The sequence below is a fragment of the Mesoplodon densirostris genome, chromosome X, assembly GCF_025265405.1.
Source record: "Mesoplodon densirostris isolate mMesDen1 chromosome X, mMesDen1 primary haplotype, whole genome shotgun sequence".
Taxonomy (NCBI): domain Eukaryota; kingdom Metazoa; phylum Chordata; class Mammalia; order Artiodactyla; family Ziphiidae; genus Mesoplodon; species Mesoplodon densirostris.
In genome coordinates this window covers 29,617,313-29,644,318 of record NC_082681.1, presented here as the reverse complement: position 1 = coordinate 29,644,318, position 27,006 = coordinate 29,617,313, and the positions used below count along the sequence as shown (strand labels likewise).

General features: G+C 40.7%; 1 protein-coding gene across 1 annotated transcript in view; it reads left to right on the top strand.

Annotated features, from left to right (window-relative positions):
- GRIA3 (glutamate ionotropic receptor AMPA type subunit 3) overlaps nt 1–27,006 on the top strand; it is a 282,812-nt gene that overhangs the window by 197,655 nt on the left and 58,151 nt on the right. The window contains exons 7-11 of the mRNA XM_060087942.1: nt 919–1,086; nt 5,886–5,990; nt 7,049–7,156; nt 8,327–8,533; nt 22,120–22,496. Coding sequence (XP_059943925.1) covers nt 919–1,086; nt 5,886–5,990; nt 7,049–7,156; nt 8,327–8,533; nt 22,120–22,496 — 965 coding nt within the window. The remainder of the gene's footprint in view (nt 1–918; nt 1,087–5,885; nt 5,991–7,048; nt 7,157–8,326; nt 8,534–22,119; nt 22,497–27,006) is intronic.

Below are 27,006 nucleotides of genomic sequence, written 5' to 3'. Positions count from 1 at the left end.
AAATTCCCCCCAGGGCATTTTGCTTCATTTTTTAGAAATCAACAGAATTCTATATTCTACCAGTATTTGTCACCCCTGCAAAACAGAGGCCAGCTAATTTTAATCACACTTTGTTGATTCATTAATGAAAAGGCATCCACCATGTCAAATTGCAGATAATCAAATCCCTTGTATTAAATGACTGGCCTCATCCTTAGTACAGTGTATCAGTACAGTATATCCAAGAAATAGAAAGTAAGTGTTCTTGCCTGAAAAAGGTAGCATCATGAAGTATTGCCTATGAATTGTCCATGTTATCAGATTTAAAACTCAATAACAATTGTAATTTTCTACAGTCAAAAACCAGCTTTGGATTTTGCTCTCCCAAGGAAACAAAAATTGATTTATTGCTGGCCAGAGGTCCTAGTTCACCAGAAACGTGGTCCAGACAGAAATGATTAATGTTTCCCTCCAAATTAATTTCAAGCTGTCTAACTTAGTTATTTCCATTTTCCCCTAAGTAAACACCAGATCTGAATTTTCTATTACAAACAGCAATAACCCAGTCTTGCTTTAGGATATGCCGTTTCCTCTCCAATCTACATATGCCATCCTTTAACTTCCCACATATTTTAATCTCTATAAAGGAGCTGGCCTTTTAGCAGTCACTCACTCAATACGAAACACAGTATTGTAAGAAAGAGAGATTCCCTTGAGCCATTTGATCTTAATAATCTTAACATGTGCACACATGAGGTAAGATGCATCATTCTAGAATGGATCAAAGTCAGGCTTGCCCAGAGAGATCTCTTGATTCAAGTAATTAAGAGGGTGACTTCATAGAACAAGAGTTGGAGATGAATGAAAATTATAAGAAACGAGGCAAGTTTTGGGGGCATCATTTGTCATGATATTTTGTTTTCCATACGTCCATTTCAGTACACATCTGCATTGACGCACGATGCAATACTGGTCATAGCAGAAGCTTTCCGCTATCTGAGGAGGCAGCGAGTGGATGTGTCCCGGAGAGGCAGTGCTGGAGACTGCTTAGCAAACCCTGCTGTGCCCTGGAGTCAAGGAATTGATATCGAGAGAGCTCTGAAAATGGTAATGACCACAGTGGGTTATTGGGTTGGGGGCACCTTATAAAGACACAAAAAGAGTAAGACCTCAATCTTAAGAAAAGACAACCTAAAGGGAATAGGATCAGAGTCTGTAGAATGTTCAAAGTGTACAGCAAGATAAGCATCGATATTTATTCATCAAAATCTAGAAATCTAAAACTAGAAGATTCTTCCTTGAAGCTTGAGAAATGGTAAATTTAGGGCAAATGAATATTTAGCTCTGTATTAAAGTGGGGATAGTAAATCAAACTCACTACCCTTGAAAGTTATGGATTGAACATGTAAATGGCTTCAAAAAATTCAGACTTTCCAGAAAATGATGTTGCTTAGGGGGACTGGGATATTCTGTAGGAAACTCCTAACTTCAGGGTAGACATTACCAGCATCCTCTGGCTCAACAGACAAATTATTAGCCTGGATGGACTGTGGAACTGAGCCAGTGTGATAGTATTTCTATTTGTCAAAAAGAACCTTTATACTATTCTACATGGTGAAATGCAGGAACACAGTCCATTCTAGGCCTACTTAAGAGTTTTTTCCCCAATGCCCTAGAGAAAAAGCCTGAAGGAAAGAACAAGGAATCAATGGGCAGAGAGTCAAATAGGTCACTTGTTTTTAGTATTTACTGGGTGGGAGAGCATTTAAGGCTTTGAGCAGTATCCTTTGAACAGATTCCATTATTTACACTAGGAGCAGCATCACCCATTCAGTGTAGCTTTTTAAGCAAGAGCTCTTTCCTGAATATTTTGCTTTAAGCTACATACGCCTGCATGCATTAAAATAAGCCTTCGAGAGTAAAAGACTCTCTTATTTCTACTTCTTTAATTATCCTGACGTTTAGAACATCCAAATCAACAAAGAGATAGGCAATGATAAGATAATTCTGTGCACAACCCAGCAACTAGGAATCTGTAATGGCCTCATAATGTACATCATTTTGTGTAGCTGGCTCTCTTACTGCTGCCTTAAATTTGCCAAGTTGGAAGCATTCAATAGAAAGGGGTTAGTAGCCACTGTGTCTCTCTCCAAGAAAGAGATATGACTCATTCTCCCATCATGCAGATTTTTATGTCATTATGTCAGTTCCCTAACAAATGCCCTAAGTGTAGTTTTATTGAGGTAGCACTGCACAATTTTTGAAGAACAGTTAATTAAATTCAACCTTCATAGCTGTTACAAGATTTGTATTGTCAGGTGAAACATAATGATGAGTGAAATATAAAACTCCCTCAGAGTGAACCAAAAGGAGTTTTCAACAAAACCTCAAGGGGCAAGTGCCAGCATCTTCGATTGACTTCCCATTCATGACACAAATGACTCTCTTCCCCAAATACAAAACTGGCTACCAGACTGAAGGACAAGAAATGAATTTGGCAAGAAAAACATTAGATTGATCATATTATTGCACAAAGTTTCCACATGTCTAACTCACTGATAAAGCTCAAGCTGTAAGCCAGGTAAGTAACCTTCCTCCCCAGGCCCTCACGATAAAACACTCAACAGAAAGGATGCTTTCCCTCTTTCCATAGGCCAGCCTCTTTCTAAGGCTTCGGAGAGGCTGGAAAGTATCAGCCTCTTCCAAAAGTCCATGTTGCCTTGTGACAAATGATCAGTGAAACTCCACTTTTCAGAGGACTGCAAGAGAGGGTGGTCTGAAGTACTAAAGGTTTTTACCATATTAAAAGAAATCCCATTTTATTTAAGTTAACTAAAAGTGAGGATGCATGATGTAAAAGCATCCCTCATTGTGACTAGCACATAGTTGCTGCTCAGTCAATCATTCTCTTCCTTCAAAGAAATCTGGCAAACAAAATCATTGCCTGAAAGTCTCCTAAGGGGCCTGTTTTAATGAATAAATAATCACACCATTCATTAAACAAATATTTATTGAGCACCAACGACTATGTATCAGGCTCCAAGTTAAAATGCAAACATGAAATAAGATGAGGGGAGCTCATATTTAAATTGTTAATATGTAAACAAATGCTTTTAAAAACCTTAAAGCGACTTGCAGATTGGGTAATCATCATCCTTACAATCTATCGATGGTGCAAAGATTAGCCTCAACCTGGTCTACTGAAATATGTCACAATTCTAAGTCATCGAAACTTGTCAACTTGCTCAGTAAACATTTATTGAACACCTGCTCTATCCCAGGCTCTGGATTAGTTGCTGAGAACACAGAAAAAGAATGTCTTTCATCTTGAGGTGCTCCCAATCTAGCAGGGGAGCTGGAAATACATAGATGATTAAAATGTTATGGTGAAGCTCCACACGGAATGCTATGGGAACCCAGAGGAGAAGCACCTAATATAGACTGAGGTGCAGGGTGGAGAGGATTAAAGAAGGGATCCCAGATGGGATGGTGGGAAACTGTCACTGACATTCACATCCTTAAAAATAGACTTCTCTCTGAGTGGTAGTCCAATTCGACTTCTGCTCACCAAAAGTTCTAATCAGCTTAGGCTATTGTCCAGTTTGCAGATCATGCTCAGATAGGCTGAATCTTTAGAAATATACAATTCTTAATGAGAATGAAGACTTTGCTATTTTCAGTAACGAAGGATTTCCTTAATAATTTCCTCTGCCAGTGTCTCTACCCTGCCTATCTCCTCTCCTAGAATTCAGTGCTCAAAATAGAGTGTAAAGAACCCTTCATGCATCACAGTATGCATCAGACCCATCCTACTGGATAAGCAATTTCTATCTCAACAAAGGACCTTTTCTTTAGCCAGAAGCATGACATCACCTTCTCTGCAAGCCTAAGCTGACAGTAGTGCTTAGGTTTGTTCATTTAGTAGGACAATCAACTTGTCTTCAGGGAGTCACATTGGAGCATTTCTCCTTCAACAGATATTCCATGGTCTCCTACTGGTGGCAAACAAGCCCCGTTCCCTTTAAAAAGATGCTCCCTACTATTTGCCATCAATTTTCTCTTCTGCAGCACAAGCCCATTACCGCTTCTCACTTGCTTAACAAACAGCTTGTCACTTTTCTATAAGAGATGAAAAAGTATTCCATTCTTTCATCTTGGGAGAATGACAGATTCTTTTTCTTTGAAGCAAATTCCTTGACCCATACTCACCAGATAAGTAATTCAAGTGGGTAACAATAATGACATATTTATAGAGGGGCTTTCATCCAGTGTCCTTGAACTGTAAAATAGGTAAGGAAATCTCTCCACCCAGTAGAGATGGCCTCTTATTAATTCATAATACGGGGCCCAGACCCAGTAAAAATTGTGGCATACATGCATCTGCATTTGGCCTCCCAACTAGGTGTCTGGCCTATTTTAGTACCTCTATCTGTTTTATATAGTATTCAATACTCCTGATTCCCTAGACTTAACAAATTTCATCAGTCTATGGATTATCCCTCCATGGCCTAGCTCTCCACTACCTGTCTGGAACCGGGCATAGGTTAAATAAGAGGAAAAACTCGGGCTTCCCTGGTGGCGCAGTGGTTGAGAGTCCACCTGCCGATGCAGGGGACATGGATTCGTGCCCCAGTCCGGGAAGATTAAAAAAAAAAGAGGAAAAACTCATCCCTGTTACTATGGTAGCTGATAAATGTGTAAACCCCTCAAGAAACAGAACTAAATTCATTTTGATTAATAATAATAATTATTAATAGAGCTAGCATGTATTGCAATGCTCACTACATGCCAGACACTGATCTAAACACTACATATGTATAACTCATTTAATCCTCCTAACTACTCCATGGGATAGGTACTACTAGGATTTCCCATTTTACAAATTAAGACACTGAGGTACAAAAGCACTAAGGAACATCCCCAAGGTCATACAGTTAGTAAGTGATAAAGTTACAGTATGAATCCAGGAGCCCCAGAGCCCACGTTACTGAAGCTGGTTTATGTTTGGATGTTGGGAACAGTGGAACTCACAGTTCAGAAGAATGCATTATCTTAGTTAAGAATACTCTTCAGGCTACTCCCTTCAGAAAAGATGAATGGTAGAAATTTCAGGTTCCTTGGAATCTAGAAAAATGGTATAGGTGATCTTATTTGCAAAGCAGAAATAGAGACACAGATGTAGAGAACAAATGTATGGATACCAAGGGAGAAAGGAGTGGGGTGGGAGAAACTGGGAGACTGGGATTGACACATATACATTATTGATACTATGTATAAAATAGACAACTAATGAGAACATACTGTATAGCACAGGGAACTCTACTTAATGCACTGTGGTGTCCTAAATGGGAGGGAAATCCAAAAGGGAGGGGATATCTGTATGTGTATGGCTGATTCATTTTGTTGTGCAGTAGAGACTAACAACATTCTATAGCAACCATACTGCAATAAAAATTAATTTAAAAAATCAGTTTCAAAAAAAAGGGATTGAAATACACAAAATACATTTAAATCTATGAGTTGATAATAATACTAAAAACATGGGTTACCTTTAGACAATTCTATGAAAGATTTTTATTCTGAAAACTGGTAAATAAAGAGAAAGTTAAGTATTTTTAAAAAAAAGAAATTTCAGGTCCTTGAAAAAGTAGTGGTAGGGCCCTCACTGTATCATATAAGAAACTGCCTGTCACACCCACTCAAAGCTTCATTAACTAAAAGGCATACTTAGAAAACACTGCAGAGGAAATGAAGATCTGTATAGACTGATCTGGTGGCTATAGCTCAATGGTTCAAGATAAACAGTCTCCAAGATTCCAAGATCTGTCAGCGGACCTCATCGCAAAAACCAAAAAGGCAATAATGTGGTGCTATTTTTAAATTTTACATTTTTCCCTTTCTACCAGGTACAAGTACAAGGAATGACTGGAAACATCCAATTTGACACTTACGGACGTAGGACAAATTATACCATCGATGTGTATGAAATGAAAGCCACTGGCTCTCGTAAAGTAAGTAACCCAAACAGATATCCAAATAAAAAATCTCTCAGAAAGTAACAGCCCTCAGATGCAAGGAAATAGGTGTTAGGAAACACACCCAAAGCAAATTCCCACACATCATGTTTGCCTTTCCATTTGGTGAATAGTGTAGATACGATGCAGAGCTGTTTTGTAATCAAAGTATTCCATCTACACATTTTAAAATTTATTTCCCTCTGAGGCTGGTCCTTTAAAAGTGGTAGACTCAAGGGCTTCCCTGGTGGCACAGTGGTTGAGAGTCCACCTGCCGATGCAGGGGATGCGGGTTCATGCCCCGGTCCGGGAAGATCCCACATGCCGCGGAGCGGCTGTGCCCGTGAGCCATGGCCGCTGAGCCTGCGTGTCCGGAGCCTGCGCTCCGCAACGGGAGAGGCCACAACAGTGAGGGGCCCGCGTACCGCAAAAAAAAAAAAAAAAAAAAAAAAAAAGTGGTAGACTCAAGATTAATTAACAGCTTCCTACAATACAGGGAAGGAATTACAAATTTTATAGCATGTTATTTAAACAGAAGCTGCCAGGATACACATGATTTTAGCAAAATAATTGGAAAGTAGGTAATCTCTCCATTTTGCCAACTCACCCACCAAAATGACTCTGGACAAAGTACCTTTCCCTACAGCTAAATTTCATAATGACCACTTTGCGTCTATCATACTAATAGTGAGTTAGTCAGGAAGTGGGAATTTAGTAGTTACTTAATAAAACCTTAGAACATAAAATATCTTGTACCATTTCTACAGGATACTCAACTGATTGCCCACCCAGCTTTCCTACAGTTTTAAGGAAAGAATTTTTCTGCTATCTGAGTTTAAAGAATCAAAAAGGCTGATCATTCTACAGTGGGCTAACTTATTTTTACCAAATATCAGTAAAAGCAAGGTGGGGATGGGAACCCCCAGGATGAAGGAACAGCACTTCTGTTGCTCAAGCAACTACAAAAAAGTTTCATTCTACTACAGCACTTGAATTTCGTGCAGCACTTTTTGACTGAAAAATAGGCAACCAGGTCAAATGTCTGCTCTTTCTAGGCTGGCTACTGGAATGAGTATGAAAGGTTTGTGCCTTTCTCGGATCAGCAAATCAGCAATGACAGTGCATCTGCAGAGAACCGGACCATAGTAGTAACCACCATTCTGGTAAGTATGGATGGAAGGTAGGTGGGCTTTCTGTACAGCAAGACTTCTGTCTTCTGAAAAGCATTATTCAGCCAGTAGGAAAGACCTCAAGTTCAAACAGTGGAAACTTCCAACAGGTCAGCTTAGGAACCTTTTGAAACGTCTTGCCATGATGAGGAACAGAATGTCATTTAAGTAAAGAAAAAGAATAGGAATTCGCAATAGTTTTAGATGTTGTTATCCTCTTTGTTACCCTCATGGACTGATGCTTCATCTGGACTGGAAATGTAATTCTTCATTGTCCGGGAGATAGCGTTATATGGAGGAAAGAGTAGGTCAGGGGTCTAATATTAGGTCTACCACTAACCTGAGTTTAACGGTGCAAATCACAACTTCTCTGAGCCTCAAGTTGTGTTACTTTTTAACTTATGGAATGGTCATAATAATAATCTCCTATCCATGTCATAAGACGTTTCAAGGCAATATTCACCATGTAAAGCTTTTCTGAAAAACTAAAAGCACTATTGGGATGTGAAATAGTATTTTCACTTATTTTCAAATGCTTTTCTAAAACCTGGTATGTTTCATTACTGAATGAAGTGCAAACCCGGGTTAAAAATGAGTATGCCTGAAAATGAGTAGGTCTGAAATTGTGATTAATTAAATGGAGATTCAGCTGAAGTTTATCTTTCATTTAGACATGCCTATCAAATACTCACTTTGTCCTAGGTACTGTAGTAGGCCCTGAGGATATAAAAATGAATAAGCCACAGACCCTGACCTCACAAAGATCACAGTGCTTCCCTAGGGCTTGCCAGGGCTGGCTGTGGATCTTACATAGTAAATCCCAAGAAATCAAAGGCAGTTCACCTTTGTGTAACTAAGAGAAATACCTCTGCCCAATCTGACTAAATCAAAGACTTTACAGGTGGAAACTGGTTCTTTCAAGCTCTCAGAAAGAACTTAAATTCTTCTCTATTTCCTTAAATCATCAATTAAGGACTCCAAGGAATATGTGCCCCCATGAATAGTCGATTGAGGCTCTTCTGCTTATTAAGCAAACATTTTTAAAGGCTCTCTTAACACACCAAACCTCAATAGCCACAGGGGAACAAAACTTCATTACTACATTTATTATCTCTTAGAAAAATGTATAGGAGTAATCCTTTGATCTTGCTTCTGATCCCAAAGGAATCACCATATGTAATGTATAAGAAGAATCATGAGCAACTGGAAGGAAATGAGCGATATGAAGGCTACTGTGTAGACTTAGCCTATGAAATAGCCAAACATGTAAGGATCAAATACAAATTGTCCATTGTCGGTGATGGGAAATACGGTGCAAGGGATCCAGAGACTAAAATATGGAACGGCATGGTTGGGGAACTTGTCTATGGGGTAAGTTTTTTTCAACTCTGTTTTCATTTATTTCTATGCCTTCCAACTAATAAAGATAGAGGAATTTAATTTTCAAGTGCAGTATTTATCCAATTGTATAGTTTTCATATGATCTGTACAAAAAAACGTTTTATTCTATGGTTGAATTCTGAAAAGGTAGCTTGTCAATAGCATCCTTTGGGCAACAGGATTATTTTACTAAAAGGAAAGTAGAATTGGAGAACTTTATCTAGCAACATTAAGTACAGCCTGCCCTCTATTGAAAATCTGTTCCTTCTGTGTTCCCTGTCTCAGGCAGCAGAATCACCACCCACCTGGTTGCCTAAGCAACCAGGTCATCTTTCCTCATCGATCCCCTCATATCCAGTCAGTCACCATATCCTATCAATTCCACTTTTCTGTCTCTCAAATCCAGATACACACTTCATTCCCACCATCATCATCTTAGTTAGGGTTCTTACCATTTGACAGTCTTTACTTGGTTTCCCTGCCTCTGCTCTTACCCTGGCAAATCAAATCCACATTATTGTAGTTTCTCACTTTAGAAATCAGGATAAAATTCAAATTCCTTAGCATGGCAAAGAAGGCACTTTGTCACCTGGCCCCCACCTACCTCTCTAGTTTCATCTGGTCCTCTTCCTCCTTCACACTCAATGTTCCAGCTATAGCAAAGTATACATTGTTCCCTGAAGGCAGGCCTGGAAGGACCTTCACCTCTCTTCAGCTGGCTAACACCACCTACCGGTCCTTCAGAACTCAGAGGTGTCACCTCTTTCAGGAAGCCTTCCCTAATCTTATGCACCCACCTGCAATCTGGTTAGCTGCCCCTGCTTTTTGCTTCCTTATAGTATTTTTTTTGCTTTCTCATAGTACTTGTGTGTGTGTGTGTGTGTGTGTGTGTGTGTGTGTGTGGTACGCAGGCCTCTCAGTGCTGTGGCCTCTCCCTTTGTGGAGCACAGGCTCCAGACGCGCAGGCTCAGCGGCCATGGCTCACGGGCCCAGCCGCTCTGCGGCATGTGGAATCTTCCCAGACCGGGGCACGAACCCGTGTCCCCTGCATCGGCAGGCGGGCTCTCAACCACTGCGCCACCAGGGAAGCCCTCTCATAGTACTTTTGAACCTCTATTATAACGATCTGTTTTCAAGTTTAGCTGTCCCAACTAGTCTATGAACTCCTTGAAAACAGAAGCCATATCTGATTCATTTCAATATGCCATGGCCTGACACATAATGGAGTCCAATAAATATATCTTGAATGAATTAATGAATGAACAGAATGGCTCTGCCAAGGGCTTGCCCATGGGCAAAGTACAAAAGAATTATACTAATAGTTAGGGCTTTTAAAAAGGGGTACAGTAGTATCTTCAGAGCTCCTCAGGGGTTTAGCTGTAAAAGGTTTGGGCCTCTGATTGGGAAGGTCAGATCTTGGGCCACCCAATGAGGCATATGGAAATAAACAAAACTGGACATAAGAACCACCCATTGGGTGAACCAGTCCCAAGAAAACTAACCCAAGTGCAGGTGGCAGTGGCAGAGGTTTAGTTCTAACAGACAAAGGTTACTTGCAACCACCAGTCCCTGTCTAAACAACAGGTTAGGGGAAGGAGAGGAATTTAGGGGGTGGATATATTGAGAAGAGTCTGGCAAGAAGCAAATGTCCACAAGTTAGCTATTGGACTGAGGTTTAGGATGAGGTCTCTAGCGCTTGAGACAGGAATTAACAAGAATAAGGTATAGCTCTCCAATCGTAAGATAGTACTGGGGTCACTAAATAAGTTTTTGGAACAGGTCCTAAGGAACACGCACAAAGGCAGAAGCTCATTTCTAAAAATAAGGGCACAGAAAGGGAATTAAGGCTTAAAATGAGACTGGACCTCAAGTATCAAAACCAAGGCACCATCTTCCAGTCACACAAGCTGCAAGGCGATTTGAACCTTAGCCCCCAGCTGTGGGGCTGGACCCTGTCTCGGGTCAAGGCTGGTCCTGGGAACTGGGGCAGGGCTGAATTGCAGATAAGATGCAAGTGAACCCAGTTATGAGAAAGAAGAACTTCTAAGGCCAGAGAGAGGGACTGAAGGAGGGACAGAGCATCCATCATGCTTTCTGAGAAGCTCGGAACCATCTTGACACAGCTGTAACCTCTTACTTTACAAGTTGGTGATCAAGTCTTCTTCTGTTTCCTGTCCCTAATCTGCCCAACACTCAGGCTCTAAGAGGTCCTGTCTCGCTCACAGCTCTCCCCTGCTCTTAGCACATTACCTGGTACATAAGAGATACTCACTTTTTGCTTTAATGAATGAACGCCTGGAACATAATAATGCCCAGCCAATATCCATTAAGTTGAGTTCATGGTGAGAGGTAATCCTATAATATTTTTATTATTATTAGCTACCATTTGTTGCATATTTAACTGGTCGCCAGGCATTGTGCCAAGTGCTTTACAAGCATTATGTAACTTAATTCTCAAAACGCTATTAATGTCATTCTACAGATGAGAAAAATTGAAGCCTAGAGAGGTGAAGTCTCATATCAAGGTCAAACAGCTTGTACTGACACAGTGATTTGAACCCAGGTCTCTGACTATGAAGTGTGTGTTCTTTAACCTTTGCCCTATACTGCCTAACAGCCAAGTGTTGCAGACCCATCCCATCCTAAAAGATAGTTGAAACATATTGCAAAGGCCCTTGGTGCCTTAGCCACTCTGTGGGGAACAGTATTTGGCCACATAAACCTGACAAGGAATTTAGGGGCTGTTTCCACTAGGGCAGAGTAACTGGCATGGGCTCTACCAGCCCATTATGTCTCAATTGCCAGAGCGCTTTACTGTCTCAAGAGAAAGCCTGTCACGCTGTGTAAATAGCTCAGTGCCCTCCTGTCACTGCACAGGACATTAAACACAGTGCTGAAGAGCAAGGCAAATTTCTTGACATTGTTCAGACAAAGACCAGCTTTCTCAGTGGATTTTGGTTTCTCCTCTGGCATGTCCTCTGTACTGCACCCACTTAATCTGCACATTCTCTTCCTCTTTCCAGTTTGTGTATGTGTGAGTGAGGGAGCTTGAGAATTAGCAAGTCCCATATTTGTTTAGTAATTTAGAAACCAACTCTCTACTACTGAAGAGGTAAAAATTCTCCTGGAGGAGCCTATCCATCTTTTTCACCCAGTTCTTTCTACTAAAGATAAAAGCAATAGCCAGGGAAGGCTCTTACAGAAATGTCCTCCTCCCTCCCCTGACCTAGAACAAGTGTCTGGTGCTTTCTGAGATTGTAACACAAGGTGATTCCCGGGAACCGAGAACAAACCAACCTATCTGAGTGGACTGCCAAGTTCCACTTTCCTCTAAGATGTGTGGCTATGGAAAATGGACGTTCTTCTCATGCTTAGAGTGAGAGCTGTCTGTAAGGGAGGATGATCTAAGCTAAGTGAGTCTTCCTCTTCATTTAGAAGTTTTCATCTTTCAGCATTGGGAAGTTTGCAACTTCTCTGTCATTGATAGAAATGGAGAAAAGTGAAAACAGGCATTCATTTCTGGCAGGCCTGGTCTCCTATGGTTTGCAAGTTGCTTAAGAAAAAGAAGGGCAAACCCCTCCCCACCCAGTGACTTCCCTAAGTGCTTAATAAGCAAAAGGATGGAGAACATGGAAGTATTTCTTGCAATAACACGAAAACTACACAGATAGACACAGCTTTATCTTTAGGGCATTTTCTCTTACACTTTTAGTATGTACAACAGATCAGAGTAGGAAAAAAATGAAGAAAGGCAGAGATGAAAAAAGCTTTGCAAAGGAGATTTCAGTATCTGCCATAAAGTCTCAAGAAAGAGTCAAAATAAATTAAACTTGGTAAAGAAGAAAGAAGCCAATCAGCCTCTTTTCAGATGAGTCCTAAATGGTTTTTTTTTCCTCTAAAGAAAATCAAATCAAGGTTGATGTTTGGGCCACCTTGTATCGCTAAGAAGGCTATTTTTGAAACAAATGTCAGTAGGACACAATGTGCCCCCGTTATATAAGCGCTTCAGAACATTATGGACTTGAAACTGTCCACCTGCTTTTAGAAGTTTCGATTTTGAGCTTAATGTCTGTAACATCGCCACATGGCAGTTGTCCTCAACCACAAGTTTTTACGGTTCCCAAATAGCATGTGTTTTAAGAGGACATTTAAAAACATTTTGTTGCTAGCAGGGCTCTTAGATATTCTTTAGCCTACCTTTTCATTCATTTTACACATAAATGTGGAGACTGGCCAGGACTGAACATTAGAACTGCCCATTGGGTAAACCAGGAAACCAAGTCCTGCTATAGGACAGGGATGACAGGAATAGTGGCAGGTATTGTGACAAAGTCACAAAATCACACAGCTTGGCAGAGCTTAGACTATAACTCAGGTTTCATGATTCCTGGTCCAGTACTCTGTCCACCGAGTCATTGGTTCAGTTTACTAAGCGTGTCCAATTATGGGAAGATAATCCTACCTGTCTTCAAGGGGCTTACAATCTAGTTGGATTATGAGCTTTTCCATCTGAGATACCCATCCTGTTTATCTGTGGCCTCCAGGATAATGTAATACACATCTCTAGTTATCACTTGAAATATCTGAAAACCCAGGTAGGCAGCTGAGGGTTTCTGCCCTTTGAGAGGAGATATGATCTAACAGAAAAAGAGAGTCAGGACAAGGGCTGGAAGGAAATTGAGGTCCTAATTGACAAAAGGACACCTCCCAGTGGGCAGCTGCCATGTTCCTTATGTTCCTAGTACTTAGAACTAAGGATAAGAAAGGACAGACAAAATACTACCCAGATTGGTACCTCTGGCTTACAAGAGAGCAGAGAGCTTGGGGGTAGAGATGAGGCTGGAGGACAATTGATTCCAGGTCACATCCCCTGGGCATCCTCAGACTCCTTCACACTCCTGGGACAAATGGCAATTTTACAGATGCTATTCACACTGACATTTCTCTACCTAGAAGAAATTGTCTCTTAAGTTGTCACTATCCTAAGATAGATTCATTTCCCATTAAGAAAGACAGAAAGTCGATCTGTCCTTCCAGCTAAAAGGCAGAGAAGCAAGGGTGAAATAACAGATGCCAAATATTCTCTTCTGTTCTTCAGGTGATTACACTGGGCTTTGGCAGGAGGGCTGATGGTTTGATAAAAGCACCCCTCTCTTTCAAATGAGGCATATGAATTCCAGGAAGGAGCATTAATGATGCATGGAAGTCTGCCATTCTGAGCAGACACGGTGGGGAAATATTTCCAACCAAATTTAGTCTCACAAGGCCTTTACCCAGCTCCAGGGACACTCCTTTATCTTCACTTTGTCTTTAACTCTCTCAGCTCCCCAAGGACAGGGAGCCCTAACCAAGAGATCCAGACTGCGACATCTGTTCTGTATAAAGAAACGAGGAGATCCTGTTGTGACACTGCTTGTTGTTGCAGAGATTTAAATAGACCTCATCCCTTTCTCCAGATCCAAACAACTGCAGACGTTAAATATCCCATAGAGTACAGCCAATAAAGCAGTTTAAGTCCAGGCCCCCAACAGGTAGCAATTATGTTCCTATTGTCTAGCTTGATTTTGTCCCACTCCTTTCTCCAACACATTTAAACTTTCCAAACAACATGTCTGCCAAAGGCTACTAGAACCTTATGGTTGATACAGGGATGAGGGGTCAGGTCACGTCTGCCTCTTCTCTCAGATGACATATAATATCTTATGCACTACACGCCAATGCATTGCCTACCCACTCTCTCTCATCCTCCCCCTTGCTTTCAACAAGTGCTTTAAAATTGTAGCTGACAAGCTCCTGCTCACGCACAGTCTCCAGGTGGGTTACGTTTTGCATCAGATCATCAGATGATTCAGCTATAACATACGCCTTTCAGCTCAAAAAAAAGTTTTAAATGACATTTAAACTAAGCGTCATGGCTGAGGCTCGGGCATCAGAGGTCAGATCCCAGGGAGAGGACTGGGGTCGGCTGTGTGAGCATGGCCTGAAGGGCGCTATTGCGCCACGGCTAGCCGGGAGGGAGTCCGGGAAAAAAGTCTGAACCTGCCTAAGAGTCAAGAGACCATTGTTTCACGGTGCCGGAGGAGAGGAGATTCAGAACACCGCCTAAACGAGCTCCAGAGACGGGCGCAAGCCGCAGCTATCAGCGTGGACACCACAGACGAGCATGAAATGCTAAGGCTGCTGCTGCGCCACCAAGAAGCCTGTGTGCAAGCACAGGTCACTCTCCACACCTCCCTCCCGGGAGCCTGTGCAGCCCGCCACTGCCAGGGTCCCGTGATCCAGGGACAACTTCCCCGGGAGAACGCACAGCACTCCTCAGGCTGGTGCAACGTCACGCCGGCCTCTGCCACGCAGGCTCGCCCCGCACTCCGTACCCCTCCCTCCCCCCGGCCTGAATGAGCCAGAGCCCCCGAAGCAGCTGCTCCTTTAACCCCGTCCTGTCTGAGCAAAGAACAGACGCCCTCTGGCGACCTACACGCAGAGGCGGGGCCAAATCCAAAGCTGAACCCCGGGAGCTGTGCGAACAAAGAAGAGAAAGGGAAATCTCTCCCAGCAGCCTCAGGAGCAGCAGATTAAATCTCCACAATCAACTTGATGTACCCTGCATCTGTGGAATACCTGAATAGACAACGAATCATCCCAAATTGAGGAGGTGGACTTTGGGAGCAACTGTAGTCTTGGGATTTGCAGTATGCGACTGAATAGTTTCTGATTTATATGTTTATCATAGTTCAGTTTTTAGCACTTGTTATCATTGGTGTATTTGTTTATTGGTTTGGTTGTTCTCTTCTTTCTTTTATAATTACATTTAAATTTTTTTATTTTAATATTTTTTAACTCTTTATTTTAATAACTTTATTTTATTTTATTTTATTTTTCTTTCTTTCTTTTTTTTCTACCATTTCTTCTGAGCTGTGTGGCTGACAGGGTCTTGGTGCTCCAGCCGGGAATCAGGCCTGAGCCTCTGAGGTGGGAGAGCTGAGTTCAGGACACTGGTCCACCAGAGACCTCCGAGTTCCATGTAATATCAAATGGCAAAAATCTCCCAGAGATCTCCATCTCAACACTAAGACCCAGCTCCCTCAATGACCAGCAAGCTGCAGTGCTGGACACCCTATGCCGAACAACTAGCAAGACAGGAACACAACCCCACCCATTAGAAGAGAGGCTGCCTAAAATCATACTAAGGCCACAGACACCCCAAAACACATCACCAGACGTGGTCCTGCCCACCAGAAAGACAAGATCCAGCCTCATCCACCAGAACACAGGCACTAGTCCCCTCCACCAGGAAGCCTACACAACCCCCTGAACCAACTTTAGCCACTGGGAACAGACACCGAAAACAACGGGAACAACGAACCTGCAGCCTGTGAAAAGGAGACTCCAAACACAGTAAGTTAAGCAAAATGAGAAGACAGAGAAACACACAGCAGATGAAGGAGCAAGATAAAAACCCACCAGACCTAACAAATGTAGAGGAAATAGGCAGTCTACCTAAAAAAGAATTCAGAGTAATGATATTAAAGATGATTCAAAACCTTGGAAATAAAATGGAGAAAATACAAGAAACGTTTAACAAGGACCTAGAAGAACTAGAGAGCAAATAAACAATGATGAACAACACACTAAATGAAATTAAACATTCTCTAGAAGGGATCAATAGGAGAATAACTGAGGCAGAAGAGCGGATAAGTGACCTGGAAGATAAAATAGTGGAAATAACTACTGCAGAGCAGAACAAAGAATAAAGAATGAAAAGAATTGAGGATGGTCTCAGAGACCTCTGGGACAACATTAAACTCAACCAACATTTGAATTATAGGGGTCCCAGAAGAAGAAAAGAAAAAGAAAGGGACTGAGAAAATATTTGAAGAGATTATAGTTGAAAACTTCCCTAATATGGGAAAGGAAATAGTTAATCAAGTCCAGGAAGCACAGAGAGTCCCATACAGGGTAAATCCAAGGAGAAACACGCCAAGACACATATTAATGAAACTATCAAAAATTAAATAAAAAGAAAACATATTAAAAGCAGCAAGGGAAAAATAACACACAAGGGAATCCCCATAAGGTTAACAGCTGATCTTTCAGCAGAAACTCTGCAAGCCAGAGGGGAGTGGCAGGACATATTTAAAGTGATGAAAGGGAAAAACGTACAACCAAGATTACCCGGCAAGGATCTCGTTCAGATTCGACAGAGAAATTAAAACCTTTACAGACAAGCAAAGCTAAGAGAATTCAGCACCACCAAACCAGCTTTACAACAAATGCTATAGGCGGGGGGAAAAAATGGTTCTGAAGAACCTAGGGGCAGGACAGGAATAAAGACACAGAGGTAGAGAATGGACTTGAGGCCACGGGGAGGGGGAAGGGTAAGCTGGGAGGAAGTGAGAGAGTGGCATGGACAAATATACACTACCAAACGTAAAATCGATAGCTAGTGGGAAGCAGCCGCAGAGCACAGGGAGATCAGCTCGGTGCTTTGTGACCACCTAGAGGGGTGGGATAGGGAGGGTGGGAGGGAGACGCAAGAGGGAAGGGATATGGGGATATATGTAGACGTATAGCTGATTCACTTTGCTATACAGAAGAAACTAACACACCATTGTAGAGCAATTATACCCCAGTAACGATGTTAAAAAAATAAAATAAGCGTAATTTCTGTCTTCAACCTGTCAGACTCTTAAGCGCATTGTCCCTATACATATGAGTTTGTTGGGTTTTAAGTTTTATGAAATTTACAACTTTGGCAACCCACCTATGAAAAGGATTATATATCCCCTCAAGCTAAATCCCCTGCAATAGTGCAGTTACTCCGGGTTTGCCACTGGTGAGTGGAAAAATCAAGCCTAATTCTGTGTGTTTACTGAGCCCACACAGCCACTCTTAAGCTGCTTGATGAAAATCCTTTAAGTAGTCAAGATGCAAGCAAAAGCGCTAGCAAACTCACCCTGAGCTCTTTCCATTTGCTGGGTTTTGTCCATCACCCAGAGCACCGTCACACCACCTACTTCCCCACCAAGGTTTCTGAAAATGGCCTGCTGACTGCTGTCACTAGCACAGGCAGAGGCTTGAGGACAAAAGGCCACTGGACTGACTCAGGATGCCACAAGTGAGATACTTCACTACTGCGTCCGAATTTCAGCTGCTCCCTAGCCCTATGGAGAATTCTTAACACTCTCTCCCAGACACAGCTGGCTTTCATAAGGAGCCGAGACCAGGAAAAGAATGCCATTTGGGGTGTTGCCTTTTTCACTTTTTCGTCAGTGTTGGCCTCTGAAATCTTTAACTTGACCTGAAAATGACCTTTCCGCTCATCTGCATGCTACAGCTGTCCCAGGAGAGCTAAATGGGTCTTTTCTGACACTAGTTAGTTACCTGCTACTCCCCATTTCCTCTAATAAGTATGTTGATTGCGTCACAGACATTATACCAAGCAGGCCTTGAGCTCTGAAATAAGAGACCATGACAAGAGCCTTTTCATATGGAGGAAGGGATAGTGGTGGCAGAGGGCAAGGGTTTCTCCAAGGCTGGCTATGAGCTGATATGACCGTTCTGCTGCATTGGTCTCACAAAGCATGCAAGAGATGGGAGGGGTTGCTCCCTTCTCCTCTACCAGTTGAGCCTTCTACCTGCTCTTTGCTATCCCTTTGTCTATTTCTGTCTGTATAGGTCTTTTTTCAGGTTCAGTGTGGTAATTCTCATGTTGGAGGCAGGTCCACATCAATGAGGCTTAATTGAGCACAGATTTAACACTGTTCTTCACTGAAGAAGCACCCTCCAGAAAAACAAACTGCCATCTCTGAAAAAGCTCCTTAGAAAGAAACAGTTCAGTAAAGGTAGAAAAGACTGTCTGAAGAGCAAGTGCCTGAGGGGAGCAGCTTCTTCCTTTTGTCTTGTGTGACTTCAAAAGTACTTCAAACTAAAAATGGCTTTCTTTTTGGCTGCATCTTCGTTGCTGCGTACGGAGGCTACTCTTCATTGCAGTGCGCAGGCTTCTCATTGCGGTGCCTTTTCTTGCAGAGCATGGGCTCTAGGTGCGCAGGCTTCAGTAGTTATACCTCAGTAAAAAAAAAAAATGCTCAGGCAGGCAAAAAATAAATAAATAAAATTTTAAAAAATAAAAATAAAAATGCCTTTCTTTGGGAATCTGTTCTTTTGCTGCATGTTCCTGGGAACCAGACAAGAAGCCCCACTTTGTCTATCTAGCCACATCTTGTTAGCATTTAGCTGTGCTTATCATCTGGTGAGTGTTTCAGTCACTGAGTTAGGTTTTTTTCTCTTAAAGGGTGTCAAGATTCTCAAAATCCTTTCTTGATGTGCTTGAAAAAGAACCTAATTCCCCTAAACTCAATCTGAAGTGATTTTCTCACACAAGTGTCCCTTAGTTCTTCCTTCCAAAACAAAGAAGTGGCAATTTCTTTTAGAACTATCTAGTATTTTGACTTTAAAGATAAAAAAAAAACTAGTTAAATGAAGTAATTAAATCAAATGAGATCAAATGGGAAATGCTGCTAGCAGGGCATTTGCACGTTCTAAGCAGGAGGTAGAAATATGTTGGCAGGGATAGAAGGTGGCTTTATCTGTGAATTCTCTTGGCATGACAAGGTTCTTTCTAGCTGATTCAGACTCTCTGTGCCAAAAAACCCCACTAGCTTTTGGGCCAATTCCATTCTCCTCAGTTGCTTTTGTTTCTATGACCTGGTCTGGCCCCAGGCAAAAGAGTAAAATAGATAAAATCTGTGTTTGTCTCCCCTCCAGTTAGAAATGTGGAACTGGTGATTCAGGAGTTAGCACAATGAGGGAAGAGTTGAAGCCATAGGTAATAATACTGAGGGGAGAAAGGAAGAACAGAACCTTAAAGAGACTTGCTTATTCCACAAACCTTCATAAATTACCTACCAAACCAGGGCCCGTGAATAGACTGTGGAGGTACAAACGTACATCTTGACTGAGAGAACTAGGAAGCAAAGACAGAAAATGAACATTCAGAAAGGTAGGAGAAGAACCCATAGTCTTCAGGATCAGAGAGCTAAGGAAAGAGGGTATATATAGTGCTAAGGGCCAGTGGTATCATATGAGTGGTCTGTGGAAAGGTCTTTGAATTTGGTAACCAAGCATATAGTTCAAGAAGCAATTTCACTAAATTGGAGGGGAATGGAAGTTAGAGCACAGGTGTATAAGGGAAACATTGTGTTAAAATCAAGAGATAGTAAAGACGAATTTTTCAAGAAGATTGGTGGTGATAGGTAGTGATGCTCTATGGTTAAGAGGGTAGTAGGATCCAAAAAAAGGAGGAAGAAGTGCTTTTTTGTTTCATTTTTCTTTGTCAGTAAACGGAATTACCTGAGTATGTGGTAATTATTAAGTGAATAAGATCTCTCAGTGGTTTCAAATTACAGCAAGAATTAGAATCACCTGGAGGGCCACCTGGGCCCACCCCCCCCCCAAGTTTCTTATTTAATAAACATGGGGTGGGGCCTGAGAATTGGCATTTCTAACAAGTTCCCAGGTGACTCTGTTGCTGCTAAGTCTGGGGAATCACACACTGAGAACCACTGGAATAGATTGAGAAGGAGAAAATAGTAAAAGAGAATAAACAGCTGAATTTTAAGGAGACAGAAGAGTATGAGATGCAAGGAATACGTAGATTAAATCTTAGAAAGAGTTCATTTTCTAAGCGATGGGAATGACAGCAGGGATAAAGATACAGCAATATACTGAGGAAGAGAAGAAAGGCACTGAGGTGATAGAGCTCATACCAGATGGCTTCCATCTTCTCAGTAAAGGAAGAGGCAAGATCATCTGCAGAGAGGGTAGGTAAGGATTAGGGACTGGGAAACGTTTGGAATAAGCATCATTCACAGACTTAAAGAAGAATCAACCTCACGGTGATAGATGATGGATTTAATTTTAGAAATGGTGAGTTTGAGATGGTAGTCAGCCTTCAAGGTAGATTTGGTCAGCAGGCTGTTGGCTTCAATAAATGTATACATTCTGCAGCAGATTTTTGTCTGTTTTGTTTGTCTTGCTCACTGCTTCACCCCTAGTACCAAGAATAGTGCTTGGCACAGAATAGGCACTCAGATATACACTGGAATGAACCCGAGAGGCATTGCTGAGGTTGATTATTGTACATAAAGTAATATATAGTAGACACGTGCAAGTATCTCTGGAGTTAGTATATTATGGTGGTTAAGAGAGTGAGTTCTGGAATCTGAAGACCAGGGTTCTAATCCCAGCCTCTCAGTACCTCACTTCCTCCTTCTCTAACATGAGAATGATCATGGACCAACCTCAAGGTTGCTGTGAGAATTAAATATATATAAGGGACTTAGCACAACACCTCACACAGAGTAAGCAGTGAATCAATGTTAGCTGGCTGTTTATTACTGCATTTCCCCTTCAATTAACTAAGGGGTGTTTCTTAACCAGTTTGAGTCACCATGTGTAAATCAAAGTACTAGAACATTAAAAAAAAAACCCTGTCTCAGATTTCATCATTCTTCCCCTACTGATAGGGATATTGAGGCATAACTATTTAACAAAGAAAAAATGATCATCAAAATTGGTGTTTTCACTGTATACCTGATATACCATCCAAAGCCTTTCCTCATGAGCATTTTTCTAAGTATGCATTTTAAGGTCTGGCTTCAGACTAAAACCTACTACTGACATAAGGGAACTATTGTGGAAGACAAAAGAAATAAGGGTAGAAGTTCCTAGTGCCTATTTCCATGGGACTACTATAAAAACATTGTCTGCCTTTGCCTGAACTAATGCAGTGCACTACTGACACATTTATTTTATTGATCCAATACATGTGTGCTACACTGATATTTATCACTAGAAATGATGGCTTACTATATAAATTAATATGTATTGTAATAACTGCTTTGCCCTTATTGCCCATGCAGAATTCTTTCATGTTTGCATATTTCGTATTCAATAGTCAAGAGCTTATTGTTTAGGCATCTACAGTTTCTTTAGTTTAGGATCTTTTGCAGTGATAGATACAAAAATAGGAAACTGAACCCCTGCCTTCAAAGAACTTATGTTTTTATAGACATACTCTCAAAGAAATAAGTCAAGAATAATGGCAAACACTCAAGTGTTAAACTGAGTACTGTAGTCCTGTGCTGCACCTCATGGTGAGGAGGGAGGCACATATCAAAAGTATAGACTATTATGCTTTTCCCACAAGAATTTCCGGTCAGGTAAGGGAGATATGACATAAGTGAATGAAAATTAAAATAAGAATATAAGAATTAAACAGTGGTATGTCACAGGAGAGTAGAAGTTGAGTTGCAAGGTAGCAAAACAATTTTAGGAAAAATAATTGAAGCAGTTGCCCTAAGCCAAGCCTCAGAGGACGAAGTGTCTTTTCCTTAACTTACCATCAAGTTAGAGTATTTTAGGACCCACTGAATGCTACTACTTATCTAACCAAAGCATTGACAAATCAGTTGGTTATAGTGACTTAAGACTTTATATTTCTACCAAAGAGGTATATTAAGTGGCAAATGACTAATGGAAATACTGTCTCTAAAAGTCAAAAAATGTTTTTTTTCCAGAGGGCTGATATAGCTGTTGCTCCACTCACTATAACGCTGGTCCGTGAAGAAGTCATAGATTTCTCAAAGCCGTTTATGAGCCTGGGCATCTCCATCATGATAAAGAAGCCTCAGAAATCAAAACCAGGAGTATTCTCATTTCTGGATCCCTTGGCTTATGAAATCTGGATGTGCATCGTCTTCGCTTACATTGGAGTCAGTGTAGTTCTTTTCCTAGTCAGCAGATTCAGCCCTTACGAATGGCACTTGGAAGACAACAATGAAGAACCTCGTGACCCGCAAAGCCCTCCCGATCCTCCAAATGAATTTGGAATATTTAACAGTCTTTGGTTTTCCTTGGGTGCCTTTATGCAGCAAGGATGTGATATTTCTCCAAGGTTTGTTTCCATGTCATACCCAATGCCTACTTGCATGTTATGGCCATGATCCATTCATGCACATCTGATATTCACCCATCTCAAGTCCAGATTTCTTTCATTTAACATTCCATCCAGTGACAAATTATCATCAAGCCATTTTTGTTTGCTTGCATCCATGAAGTGAGTGTGTTATTGGTGTTGCTTTGAATGTCTTTCATGCATTTCTATGGTATCATCAATTTATACACATTATAGCAAACATTTGAACTCTGGATAAAGGCAACATTGCAGCTAATATTGATATTATTCAGATAAAGCTAACACTAAATCTTGATCAGAACAAACAGGCATGGTTTCCTCATTAACTGAGCTAGAACATTCTCTCATTTGTCCAGAGACTGGATCTAGAAAATATTTAAAAGACAGAACTTTTCTTTAAAACCCTCCTACCTTCCCCTTTCCCCTCCATTTTTCATTTTGCTCTCTGACTGCCTAGAACTATTTCACTGTAGTACCTTGCCCAAGTTTTATCACTAAAACAATAAAACTTCTAGAAGAAAATATGGGAGGAAGTCTGTGTGACCTTGGATTGGACAAAGAGTTTCCAGAACGCAAAAAGCACAATCCACTGTAAAAATTGATAAACTGGACTTAACCAAAATTCAAAAATTTTGCATTTCAAAAGACATCATTAAGAAAATGAAAAGACAAGCCACAGTGGGAGAAAATATTAGGAAATCATACATGTGATAAAGGACTTGTCTGCAGAATATATAAAGATCTCTTGCAACTTAATAAAAAGAAGATAAACAACCCAATTCTAAAAATGGATGAAAGATTTGAATAGATATTTCCCCAAAGAAGGTAGACAAATGGTTAATAATCACATGAAAAGATGCTCAACATCATTAGTCATTAGGGAAATGCACATTAAAATCATAGTGAGACAGCTCTACACATCCTCTAGAATGGCTATAATCAAAAAGACAGATAATGCCAAGTGGTGACAAGGATGTGGAATGACTATAGCTCTCATCCATTAGTAGCATGAATGCAAAATACTACACCCAAATTGGAAAATGGTTTGGCAGTCTCTTATAATTAGACATACACTTAAAATATGACACAGTAATTCCACTCTTACTTACCTACAAGAAAAGAAAACATATATCCACACAAAGACTTATACACAAATGTTCATAGGAGCTTTATTTATTATAGCCAAAAGTGGAAACAACCCAAATGTCCATCAACAGATGAATGGATAAACAAAATGTGGCATATCCGTACCACATTTGGAACAGAAAACTATTGAGCAACTAAAAAAAGGACAACTGATACACGCCACTAAATTAACTTTGAAAACATGATGCTAAATGAAAGAAGCCAGATGCAAAAGGCCACTTACCATATGATTCCATTACTTGAATTCCATTTATTGACTATCCCATATTGTATTATTCCATTTGTCCAGAATAGGCAAATCAATAGAGACAGAAAGCACGTTGTTGGTCTCTGGGGCCTTGGAGGGAGCAGAGAGGGGCTGATCAGGATCAGGATTAGGGTGAGGCAAGTGAAGCTGAGTAGAGCAAGTACAGGGGTCAGATCCAGTCTTTATTTTAAAATTTGCTATTTTGTTAATCATGGATTGTTTTGAATTAATTTTGATTTTTTTTTAAAATTATACTAAAATTCTCTTTATTTTGATTAATGAGATTTTGGCACCCCCTTAAATTTTGTGTGGGGGCAAATGCCTCACTTGCCTCACCCTAGTCCCATTCCTATCAGGATTAACCACAAAAGGGCACAAGGCAACTTTTCAGAGTGTTGGAAATTTTCCAAACCTGGGTTGTGGCAATGGTTACACAACTCTAAATTTACTAAAATCATTAATTGTACACTTGCATTGGTGAATTGTATGGTATGCATATTTTACCTCAGTGAAGCTATTGAAGATATTGAATGTGAATATCCTAGACCTTACCCACTTAAAGTGTCGGCTCACCTAAACAAAAATGGTGGCAAATTCATAATTATAAAATACTGTAAGCAAATGTAACATCTTTATAATCAGAAAAAAATGAAATAAAAAGTTGTAGCTTTGGTAAAATTGAACATTAATCCAAATACTGACCAGAGTCAATTATACAAATATATAGGGATTTTCATTTAGACTAGAAGGACTCAGAAGGTCACCTACCATGTTTTTATAGCATACTTCATTTGAGGTTATCCACTTGGAGCACAAAACATTTAAAATGAAGTTTTGCAGTATAAATCCCTGGTAACCATCTTCAGCAGCTTTTACCCCATAACACGTGTGGGGTAAGCCTCATTTATCTGTCATTCTTTTTTGCCACCCTCAATCTGCTTGGTCAGATTCTCCAAATTATTTCACTCCCTATTCCTTTTGTGCTTGCAATGTGTGTCGTTTTGTGATATCATCTAGGAGTTAATTGTGCTAGTTTCTTTCTTTTCTGATTTTTTTAAATGTTCACTTCAAGAGATGAGGGTTTCTGAATGATCCTATAATTGAATGATTTTAACATGGCTGGTAATCTGTGTTGAGACAATGCTAAAGACTTATTAAGGCTGGAGATTTTATTGGTTTCTGTAAATGCATTTTCAAAACTAAATTTGTGATATCCCCACTGGAGTGCTACATACTACTGTGCATACTCAAACAGAACTCTTAAAAGGCCATTTGTTTTTAGAAGTATCTATGCATATTACCTCATTAAGTAATAATTTAAAAATGATGGCCTGAAAATGACAAGCTGAAAAGATTCTTTATTTTCAATTTTTGTAGCAGAATTTAAGCTGTGGCTCTTCTGTGGTGCTGAAATATATCAAGTGCTTTTTTCAAGGTACAGATTTTATTATTCTGCACTAGACACTGTCCTAGAGAGTGATGGCTTTCAAATGTTTTGAGCACAACCCTCGGTCAGAGATAAATTTTCCATCACAGCTCAGTACACATATATGTACGTAACAAAAGTTTCACCAGAAATTACCCTTACAGTGTGCCGTGCACTCTGATATTATCTATTCTGTTTCTTTTTTTTTTTCTAAATGCTAGTCACAACTCAACCCAGCAATGGGGCACACAGCCCCATTTCTTTTCAATGGCCACCCTTGGAATGCAAACTCTCCAGAAAGCCCAGAATGTGAGCGTGCATTGTACACTCTGACTTTTCTCAAAATTGGAGCAATTCAAGGCATTATAAGAGACCACACTTTAAAGTAGCATTATCAAATATCATAGCAGGAGGAGATGTCAGAGATAAATTAATACAGCTGCATCCATTTACTGAGGGCCCAGGAACAACAATTTTCTCTGAGTTCCCACTGCATCTGGGCACTTTACCTGTATTATCATATGAATTCTAATCCTCAAAACACTATCACAAGGTGGGCATCGTACTTATTTTCTAGGTGAAGGTGATGCTCAGGTGAAGTAATTTGCCCAGTCACACAGCTAATGACAAAGCCAGTATTCATACCCAACTCCAATTCCAGAACCTGTGCTCTTTTCACTTCATACTGCTTTTCTCATATCATAGAGAAAGGAATAGTACCTGGAGAGATAATGTCATGGAACCCGAGGGCATGGAGGCTCTAAGAGCCAACAGTACAATTATTTCCACTACCACACACAGCCACCCACTACCAACCTAAAGGTGCACTGTTTGTTCCATTCTTTTCCTCATGCTCATGCCCAAGAGATGTTTTCCAGTCTCCCAACCTCTGATGAAACAGTACCTTTGCCCTGGCTGTTTAAGAAAATAGGCAGTGAGCATTTAAGAATGCTGCTGAACATGTGTTCACTCAAAGTTAAAGACTGGGAAATCAGCAACAAGACATCATGAGGAAAACTGAGCATGATTCCATTGTCATCAAATAAAGCTATGAACAGTAACCTAGAAGCCTAAAGAGTCTATGTCAATATTAGGTTTGATATTTTCAACTACCCCAATTGTTCAGGGTGACCAATTCAGGTGGAGACTGAGTAATCAATGTAATAAGCTGAGGTTATATTCATACACGAACTAATTTGTTGCGGGGAGTCAGGAGAAGAAAGTATGAGGAGATTGCATTCAACCCTCTTCCCCCTGATTGGGGGATGGGGAGATAGCCAGTGGGTGTAGCCAGATGGAGGGAACATAGTGATTAGGTATGCGGGTCCTGAAGTTCATCTCACTAGATTCACAATCCGCTTAGCTGTTGTGTAACGTGGGGCGAGGTACTAAATCTTGCTAAGGCTCAGTTCCTCATCTCTAAAATGTAAAGCACAGTGCCTGACATATAGTAAGTTCTCAATACACGTTACCTATTATCATTTTTAAACTGGCTGCTGCTAACCATCGTGGCTTCACAAATACTAATCGTTCACATTGCACTTGCATTTTAGTTCCTAATACTCCTTAGGAATATAGTTAAAATTTTTGTCAGTGCCAAATAGCCGATTTCTGATGAGAAATAACCAACAACATTCCTTCCTGAACCCATAAAGTGCTTTCCTTAAGGA